The following is a 10,461-nucleotide window of genomic DNA, read 5'->3' on the forward strand; positions in this document are numbered from 1 at the left end:
CAGGGTATAAGAGCATTCCTGTAGTTGAATTACTTATTCCTAAAAACCTGCTCTGGGATAAAACCTGAGAGTTTACTCACACCTGCTGTCAGAGGCAAATGCACGGCTCCAGTGGAGTCCCTTCAGAAGCTGTCCATGCTCCGATGCCACCGAGGACTACCCAACCTCGGTGCTGGAGCGATTCGGAGACTTTGCGCTTGTGGGATCCTAGAAGATCCTGGACATCAGTTTCTAAATGGATTATTTACAGGCAGTGGATGAGTTTATTATCGCAGTTTTGCTGCATTATGAAAGCTGCATGAATGAAAGTTTGGGAAGTCAGAGCAGTAAAAAAACTTTGTTCCTTCTTCAAAGTGAAACGGTAACTGAATTATTAACGATTTCAGAAGTAATCAAGCATGCCGTGGCAAGAGGGGAAGCTTTTTTCTGTAGTGAGCAGCTTGGGTGCTGAGTCCTTTTTCTGAAGAAAAAATCTCCCCTCAATTTCTAAGAGCAGATGTGGGTCTTGTTTTGTGTGGAAGGGCTTTTAAAAACGTGAGGTTTTTTTGTTTGTTCTAATTACCTAATCCTGTACCTCTGGAAGCCAGGTTAAAAACAAAGAAAAAAATCCATAGACTACAGGGGTAGTGAGTTTGGAAGATGTCTCCTAATTAATAGGTGTACAGAAAGTGCTAAGTTCATCCTGTCTGGCCTCTCTAAGTACTGTCTCCTGCAGGTTATGCTTGCTGTTTGTATGCTGTTCCCTAGGCAAAGTAGATGCTGTTTGGACTTCATTACTAAGTACGTCTAATTCGTTCTCTTCAAAGTATGTTCGACTTTAAGGGGTTGGTTGTTAGAAGTTAATTGTAACAGAAGTCAGTGATGTGTTGCAGTCGTCTTGCTGTAGTGATGTGCCTGGGATAGGGGGATCATAGTGAAAAATACACAGCTTCCCACCTGTGGTGCTCTAAGACTTTGAGTGTACTTCACCCCTTGCTTTAGGCATCAAAGTCAAATCCTAGCCTTGGTAGGACAGTTGTAGATCAGTCGAGCAGTTGTTTGCCAAGCCAAGTCTATGGATGCTTGTGGACACCCTGAACCAAGAATCTGTGCTTGTTAGTATATTAAAAAATGATAGATATGTTAGTAGTTCTTTGTCTGGCTCTTCCCTGCCTGGGATGGTGGTGTGCACGTGGCTTTGAGCACATGTCACTGAGTTGAAATGGAGCGATGGGTGGTGCAATCCAACCTGATATGCTCACCTGAACCCTTTCCGCTCCATGCAGGGCAAGTGTTGGTGTCAGCAGCACGGTGTCTGGGGTACGAAAGCTTGGGAAAGCATGGTGTGGAGAGGCAGGCTTGGTAGGCAGTCAGCTAATCTGGGCTCGCCAGCCGGGGTTCTGTGCTAGGGGACTTCTGCAATAGAGCCGGTCAGCGGGGAGGGTGACACGGGCACAATCCGCTGTCGCAGTCCTTGGTGCTGGGGGGAAGTGCTGGGCGCTGCTCCTTTTTCTCAAGCATACTTTTTTTGTAATAAGGAAAAGATTAAGAGAAAATGTGGGCGTTCGTTATACGCCAAGAATATATTTAGCCTAACTCTTAAACACATATGGTTAAACCTTAAAAGGATGCAAACACTTCATGAGAAAATGTGGACAGACAGCTTGGTGTCGTTTGGCTGTATTATTTATTACACTAGCATTGCATCTGCTATGAGCCTTACGGCTTTTCTGCAGCTGTCCTCCTTCCTGGCCGTTCATCTTAATTGATGCTTCCAAAATCTGTTTAGCACGCTTATTTAAATAATTTAAAAATAATAGTTCTGTGTAAATTCTGTTTATCGGACTTCACTAGTGCCACCAGCAGTTTACAGCAATTCATACAAATATTTGTGCAGCCGGAGGTCCTCTTTACCTCTGCATTTAGCAGACAGCCAGAAGGACAGGTAACCCAGCTCCCGGGAGGGTTTATCCCTGGTACGGCAGTGCGAGGCAGCTGTACAGCGTTTCTCACTCCTGGCTCCTCTCCCATAGCTCACTGATCATGTCCGTAGTAATTTCAAGGTGAATTGTCCAAGTCTTTTGTTCTCGAGCACACTGTGATGCTGCAGGAGTAACTGGAGCCGGTGTGATGTGCTAAATAAGGTGACAATTATTTACAGGTCCTGTTGATTACAGGCAACTCATTTCCTCTTGTTACACTGGAGCTGTGCTAATGCTATATAATGCAAATGCGGCCGTACAGTAAAGCCTTTCCTTAGCAGCTCCAGTAATTCAGTAAGAATGTTGGTTATTTGTTGTTGGTTTAGTGGTTTTTTTTTTTTTTTTCTGGGAGAGGAAAAAGTCTCTTTATACTCTGCTTTAAGAAGAGTCACCAAGGCTACAGCTAATGGAAAAAAATTAAGCCAGGTCTGGGCCTACCTAGAAAGCGCCAACACTCGTGTTTAAAGTCAACAGCCATATAAAAGGTTATCTTAATAAACACTTCAGCTTTAAGCAACATCTGAGTAACAGCACAGACCAAGGTGGCCGCTGTGCCAGCTGTCTGTCTTGTGCTGCAGGCTGGGCCCCTTTCCCTCCCCTCCCTCCGCGTCCGGGCAGCGGCAAATGTGGGTGTTGAAGGGGTAGGACAGTGGTGACACTCGTCTGGGCTTTGAGGATGAACACTGCAGGGCATCACACTTCTGAGGATGGTAAATCAGGAGAGCTAACCTCTTCCTATTTTTCTTCTAATTCAGGCTTGGACCTGGTACTGGTTTCAGCTCTTGCTCTCCCAAAATCTCTCTGGCCTGGCACAGTGCTAATTGCACTTGGTTTTGGTCACAGAGAAGAATTTCCCAGCCACCTGCTCATGCTTTTAATCTTTATTCAATTATGTGTATGTGGTGGTGGTGGTGCAGGGTTTTTAAAACTGATGTGAAGCTACCTGTGGTCTTTAGGAATACCTCGACTGCCTAAAGCCTTTAAAGCATTTTATTGTCTTGAGAGTATTTTATCTTACTGTGTCATGTGCATTGATTAAATAGTTCTGTAAAGAATCTTTACTCAAAAGGAAAATTAGTTTTTCAGCAACCTTTTCAAGGAAAATTTATCCTGAATTGATACTTACAAGCTTGGAAAATATAATATTTCTTGGGATACAGTGCTTTTAAAAGCATCTCACCTTTTTTCCAAGCGTTATTTGAAATGTTTGCTTTTTAAACAATAAATATGCTTTGGTTTCAATTAATAGTTAAAAAAAATATTGCTTATCACTCTGTTTCCTTTGCTAATCAATTAAATGGAAAGTGTATTAAGTCTTCATACTTGCTTCAGTTCTATGTGTTAAACCTCCAAATCTAGTTAATAAGGAGATAGAGTTTGCATGATATACACATATGCACTGGTACACATATGTACTGGTGGGGGTAGTTGGAAAACAAACGAGCAACCCTTTCCTGGATTCAGCACAGTGTACAGCAGCCTGATAACAGTATGGAGGTGTTGGACCTGGATTCTGATTCCAAAGTGCCTTGGTGTTGGTCCAAGCTTTGCCATGAATTACACATCATTATGATGAAACAAAAGGTCCTCTCATGATAATGCATAAACATTGGGTTTTGTAGGTCCCCTCTCCCCAGATCACCTTTTTTAGGCACAATTTTTATACTTTTTTGGCACAGCTGGATTTTAAATGTATGTTGACTGTGGTATCTGAGCTCTGTGTGTCTACACAGAAGAATGAGTGTTGCTTCTTCTGCTGTTGTAGGTAAATGTTCCTTCATAACTGTGCATAATATTGCCCATAATATACATAACAGATAATCTGGTTGGTGGTAATATTAGTGTGACAAGGGGAACAGCCTTATTGATAGTATGGGGTTAATTGGGGTTGAAATCAGGTTTCTCTATGGAAATAGGAAAGCAGATTTAATCATCTTTTAGAACAAATACAAGTAGCCCATTTAGCGAAAGTTCTGCTGGAATTTCCAATATCTTTAAGGGAAAAAGGCTTATGTCATTTGCACGATCATCTGCCCTCTCTCTGTCCATCTGCTTTAGCGAGGGCGGTCCCCAGGTGCAAAAGAGATGCCCAAGCTGGTGCTGCGCGGTGGAAGCGTGGCATGCTGTGTTGTTACAAATTGGTGAGCTGTGCATCTTACGGGGACCTGGATCGGACAGGGGTGCGATGCTGCCCGTCTGATGGGGGCCCTCCATGAGCTGTTGCGTTGCCAGGGGCCTGGCTGGTGGCAGAGGTCCTCCTGAATGTGTTGTGCTCATGTTCGGAGTACACACTAGGGCAGCACCTCGGGTTTTCCAGAGTGGGATTGTCTTCCAAAGCCTGTTGCTTTCCAGCTAGGAATGGTGAAATCTCAACAGCTCAGTGTCTCTGGCTCTTGATTTCTGCAGCACTCCAACAAAAAGCAAAGTAAAGTGCCTGTGCATTCTGTCCTCCTTTCCCCCTGCTGCATCCTCAGGCATGCACATCCTACGTGGAAGTGGTCTCCAAGATGTAGGCATTTCTTGACTTTCTTGGGAAATTAACTGTTTTCCCTTCCGGGTTCTCTCACTCATCCCTTCTTCCTCAGCAAGTATACCTGTTGTTCGTTGGCTGTTGCTGGCACTTGTGCACTTGGCATTAATGCAAGCATCGCTGCACCAGGCCTCGGTGACAGTGGGCCTGGGGCAGGTGGTACTGCAAGAAAGGTTAACAGGTTTAAATTGAAAGCGAGGAGATTTAGATTGGATATCAGGAAGAGATTATTCCCTGTGGGGATGGTGAGACACTGGCACAGGTTGCCCAGAGCAGCTGTGGATGCCCCATCCCTGGAAGTGTTCAAGGCCAGGCTGGATGAGGCTTTGAGCAACCTGGTCTAGTGGAAGGTGTCCCTGCCCATGGCAGGGGGGTTGGAACTAGATGGTCTTTAAGGCCCCTTCCAACCCAAACCATCCTATGATTCTCTGATTCATTCTATGAAGTGTCAGTCCCTGCATGGTTTTGGGGTTCAGGGCTCCCTGTTCATTATGAGATTTGAGCAATTACCTAGAAAGCAACAGATATTTAGTTGATTAGTGTTTAGGAAAACCCAAACTGGGATAATGAAAAAAAAACAAAACCGAACCACAAACTCATCACCCTTAAATTACTGCTTTTGGTTTGGGTAAAAATGGTGCCTTGTTTCAAGTCAAATGCTAAGTAGATTACATACTTTGTATGTCAGATGCTTATATTCACCTTCAGGTCGGTCTGCCTTGAAGTGGAATTTCCTGTGGTTAATAAAATGTATTTCCCCACAGCCAAATAACCTATATGTAAAATTATCTGAACGTTTCGGTTAATAAGAAAATCCACACGTAGGAGCTAAGGTAACATTACCCACTCTGTCCTTCACCTGATATGGGGCTGCATTTTTCAGTCGTAGATGATCTCAGTCTTAGGAGGGATCTTGGGTCAGGATTTAACCAAACCAAACAGACATTCATCAGTTTGGCGCTGGGTAAAACCTACATCCTTAGTGTTTTGACTGTTTGAATTGTCTGTGTGGTAGCCTGCAGAGTGGTTTTGACAGTATTCTGGGGTTTAAAAAACCCAGTGTAGTGAGATAAAGTAGTTTACATACTCTTTCAGATAAACAATATTGTAGTTTGTCATAAAAAAAACCCCAAATTCTTGGGACCTTTTTGAATTTGCGTTTCTGCAGATTGCACCTCAGCTACAGAAATAGGCACTTTGGGGAAATGCTATGTGAAAATTGAGCAAAACCCATGGACAGCCCATAGCAAATTCAGTGTCCAGACTGCTGCTTTTAAAGGACAGTTAATGCTTTACCTTGGATGTTGGTACCTTAAAGCTTAAATATTCCACTCTCTGTTTTCCAGACAGAAGCAGTCTCCGCCTGCCAAGAAACCAGCAAAAATATTTCACAATGGATGTAGACGATGAAGAAAACATGAGTAAGATGTGCTTATTTACACAGTAATAATCATTTCTGGAGGTGACACTTTCTCACGAGCACAGGGACAACTGCGAAGAAACTTTGGAAGAACAAATTCAATTTTTTTGGTGTATGTTTGAAATACAGTATAGAAGAGTGAATCGGAGCTTTCTCATTAAGTGTTGTGAATAGATGTGGCTATGAGCTACTCTAGTTAAAGCTTGTGTCCAGTATTTTGCTCCCAACAACAGCTAATCAAACAAAATGTTTTCCTGTTTTGAACCAGCAATGAAGAAGAGAGGGAGAATATCCGTAGTGCCAATGCCGAGGGTTAGGGACCAGTCAGAAGGGAGGGGTGAGACAATGGAGGTGGAGTTGAAGTGTATAAAATAAACGAGGGAAGGCAGAAATGGGGGAACAAGAAGCAAAAGGAGGAGCTAGAAGAGCTCCCCGCCAGTCTTGCCTGGCTGATTATTCTCATTAGACGCTATTGTTCCAACCCTGAGCAACTGAATTATTGAAGTGCGTTTAAGCACAAGAACAGTCAAATACAGTGATCACCTTGATGCATACACTAGCACAGTGCTGCAAGGTTGCTAACACCGTGGTATAATTAAGATCTCGTAACCTGTGGAGAAGAGTGTTCTCATTAAAACCTTACTTCTACTATTACTGACCTTTCAACGATCTTTTTTTGTGGATGTGCTTTATTGCTGCTGTGCCGCTACGCTGTGCCTGACTGTAAATTGCATGTGATATAATAACAAATGTGCTTCTTTTTCCCCTAAGTGACAGTGGCTAAACGGCACATCTCTGGCCAAGCTGACAAAGGCATCGGTGTAGGAGGCGCTGGAGCAGATGAGCTGTAGCCTGAAGGAGTTACAGAATGTTTTTATTAGGAGATAAAGGAGTTAGGTCATTGTGTTTAAAACAATCAAAGAAAAAACTCCTCAAAAACCAAACACCACTTTTTTAAAATGTCTTTTTCTATTTTTATATCCCTTAAGGTTGTGAAGTACATTATCTGAAGTTGCCTATTAAATTTTTTATTATTTTATGTAACTCCTTTTTGGGGAAGTATCTTACAGGAAAGGATGGTGGGCATATGCATTATTTGTAGCTCACAGTTGCATAACTAGAATTGCTCTGCAGAGGCCAGAATTAAAATTGTATTGGTTTGCCTGAAATATGTAAGACAGTGGTGAGGTTACATTAATATCTCTGAGAAAACACAGTGTTTCAGACTCCAGGTTTTAAGGTCTTCCTCCTTTATCCAGTGAACATAGGGAAGATGTTACAAGAGATTTGGGGAAAGATTATTATTTTTTTTTCCCCCAGCATGTTTTCATTTGGTTTCCTGTCGCTTTGCTTGGAGGGTGTGCCTGCAGCACTCTGAATGCCCCAGAACTCTGTGCCAGCAGTCCATCTGCAGGCATGTTTTCTCAGTGTCAAATCAGAGCGCCCTGCAGAGCATCGATACGACAGAAATAAATAGCTTGCTAGGTGTCAGTCCACCCTGTTGCCTGCCCTTATCGATTACCCTATGGCCAAGGGAGGAGGGGGGTGTTTTGCAGAACACTCGGTACACTGGCGTGTGGCTGTCCTTTCTCTTTGATCATCTACCCCCTTTTTCTAAAAACGTGCTCAGAAGAGATCACAGTGGGGCTTTTCTGCCTGTTTTTAATGAAAAAAATGCTTATTTATGATTTCCCCAGGCAGAAAATGAGAGCAGCAGTATAAGGGGTAGCTAGAAACATCTTCTGGTTCAGCCAAGAGTCACCTAAATTTCATTAAGCGTGCTCCGGATCAGACAGAGCAGGTGTAGTGCTGTCTCTCAGCAAGCAGGCAATGCAAGTTCCCCCATAGATAAGCATCTTCATTACAGTCACTTTTTAATTACAGGGAATAAAACCAAAAATAAACCGACACTCGGACAGAAGATTTCTTTCTTTACTGCCATGAAAATTTCCTGTGCCTCTTTCTTCCTTTGAGTGCTGTTGGGTTTGTAAGCCTCCCAAGCGAGATTTCGGGGGCAGGACTTCTCTTCCACTGAAGTCGTTGGCATGTGATACTGTCAGCTATGATTTTTACCAAAGCAGCTTCTACAGGCATCAGTGAAATCTCTAATCGAAGCTGCCAACTGTTTTTAGTCACTAGAAAATAAGTTAGTCCTATGAAAAACATCTTATTCTTAAATCCTGGGTAGTATTAACATTTAAAAATACCGGATCCCGTTATCAAGTGTTTGTATTAATGCTACTTTGACATGTTGAATACACAGCAGCCATGGTGGGCCCCAGAGGGCTCTCTAAAGCATTCCTTCCTTGAAAACTTATTTAAAGATTGGGAAATGCATAGACTTGGAAGTATATTTAAAATCTAGGATTAAGCTGTTTTTAAACCTCTTGATTTCTGGGTATGTTTGGAGATCTATCAAGATTGTGTAACCTTTCTGAAGCAATATATATGATGTTAACATATAAAAGTTTAATGAAAAAAGGATAATAAAGAGCATCCATTACTGAACACAGATTTTTTTTTTTTAATAATTCAGCGAGTAATTCTTTTCCTGCCAGCTCTCTCCTATGTGTTGTATGATAGTGATTTAACATTCACAGTTCCCATTTTCCTGCCTTCTGTTAGCTGTGATGCCGGCAGCACAAGGCTTAATGTTGGTTTCAGACTGATGAACTTTGAAATGATCTAAGCTGCTTTTTAGAAGATGCATGGAATGGTGGTCCACATCTGCCATGACCTCTGCTTTAAAGCAATAAAATTTCGCTCCTTTTGAGTATTGTTCCCAGTTTGAGCTATGATGGGTTCCTTCTGAATCAGCCAGAGCTTCTGAGGGGTGAAGATGCCTTTCCTCATTCTCCTTGGAATGAGTCAGAGGCTCCCAATGTCCTAGGGTCTCTAAAGCAATGTATTACCAGAATGAAAAAGACTGCAAGATAGAGCAAGGATAGCAAATGTACAGTGCATCCAGCTGTGGCTCTGCTGCTGTGGGAAGAGGAGGATGGCAAGGGACACTAGAGCCCAGTGATGTAAAGGAGGGATGACAAGGTTGAAATGCTAGAGATATCTGTAAAATGATGAGAAGCACAGAGTGTTTAATATTGGAATCACCAAACTGGAAAGAATAGCAAATAAAAAGCAATAGATGCCTTAAGTGAGACTAGCAGATGGGGGTTCAAAGCACACAGAGGGGGATGTTTACATGCATTGTGTAGACACTGAGGCTTACAGGGTCTTGAGAAGCAGGTAGAAAAATTTGGGAGGTGTGGGGGGAACCCATCGGTGGCTCCCTGCCAGGTTCTGTGGGACAGCCCACGGCTGTGGCTCCCTGCAGGCCGAGCAGCTGCCCTGGGGAAGTGCAGGGCACCTTGCTCTGGTTTGATACCCTTTCTTGGGGTCTGCTGCTGGCGCTCCTGCAGATGGGGAGCTGGGCCAGCAGAGGATGAGCAAGTAAGGCCGTTCCTAACTTTGATAACAAGGTGAGAGGCCTGGAAAAGGGATAGCTGTTTCTGACCAGCAGGGAGAGGCTGGGCCGGATGAGTTACTCCATGTCTGGATATGGACAAGATGGGACTTCTCTGGCTTTAACAGGTGGTGATAGCTAATCTGACTTTTTGACTAATCTGTCAGTCAGCTTTTCTCCAGCCCTAAGGTAATCGGGGGACCTCACAGCTGCTGGGCAGGACAGGCTAAACGAAAGGACCAAAAGCACATCTTCACCCTCAGCCCGAGCAGCAGTTGCTCGCTCTTGCAGTCCTGTGACTCTGTGGGCTGAAGCAAACCCGAGTCCTTCTGGTTTGCCTTTTTCTTAGCATCACGTGCAAGTCCTAGATTGGGATCAGCTCCACAATGTCGGAACTTGCCAACTTTGACAGGCTGCAGGTTTGGCTCAGGCTGCTAGCTCCCTGCTTGCTTTCTCTCCTAGTTTCTTCTGCCCTGCAGGTTCTCCAAGGCTAACAAGCCTAGTAGCTTTCAGGCAAGGAGTAGTTTTCTTCCCTTCTTTCTTATTGAGACAAGGTAAGCATACAAGTTTCTTTCCTGCTTCCTATGCGTCCCCCTCTGTCGGGGCATCATTCCCCCTACCTGTGTCACAAGATGGCTCAAGGGGTTGTTCCAGCTGCTGTACTTCCATGCAAAAGTTCTGTTTTCTTACGTTCAGCTGGAGTCTGTTCAACTCTTACTTTCCTTCTGTGGTCTCTGCAGGCACTGGTAGTAGTCTCGTGTAAAAAGAAAGATGAAAGCAGAGGCTGTTAATTAGGGCTAACTAAATTATTTTGGTTAGCCTGAAAGTCATACTGATTGATGGCAAATTCCTGGTGCCACCAGTAAGAGCAAGTGTTCCAGAAATGGTGTTTTAGATGAGATGTAATTTTTGGAGATTACAGCTTCAGGTAAGAAACTCACTATAAGGAAAGATTTAAAAATTCACTCTATTCTCCTTAGATTCCTTCACTGTATATATATGTAGGTATATAAAGAATATGTATGCCTGAACACTCTGTATTGACATTTGTGACCTTATAGCACATACTCTGCAGGCAATTTAATTTGTG

The 10,461-nt window shown here is 43.4% G+C and overlaps 1 protein-coding gene across 3 annotated transcripts in view; it reads left to right on the plus strand.

Moving 5' to 3' along the window:
- Positions 1-5,841: 5,841 nt before the first annotated feature.
- ADARB1 (adenosine deaminase, RNA-specific, B1) overlaps positions 5,842-10,461 on the plus strand; it is a 35,530-nt gene continuing 30,910 nt past the window's right edge. For 2 of the 3 annotated variants that reach the window (XM_010161452.1, XM_010161453.1), the window contains exon 1: positions 5,885-5,912. In XM_010161452.1, coding sequence (XP_010159754.1) covers positions 5,885-5,912 — 28 coding nt within the window. Of the gene's footprint in view, positions 5,913-10,461 lie in introns of all 3 variants that reach the window. The other variant, XM_010161454.1, reaches the window with a different exon arrangement.

This window comes from Eurypyga helias, unplaced genomic scaffold, assembly GCF_000690775.1.
Source record: "Eurypyga helias isolate BGI_N326 unplaced genomic scaffold, ASM69077v1 scaffold6771, whole genome shotgun sequence".
Lineage (NCBI taxonomy): Eukaryota > Metazoa > Chordata > Aves > Eurypygiformes > Eurypygidae > Eurypyga > Eurypyga helias.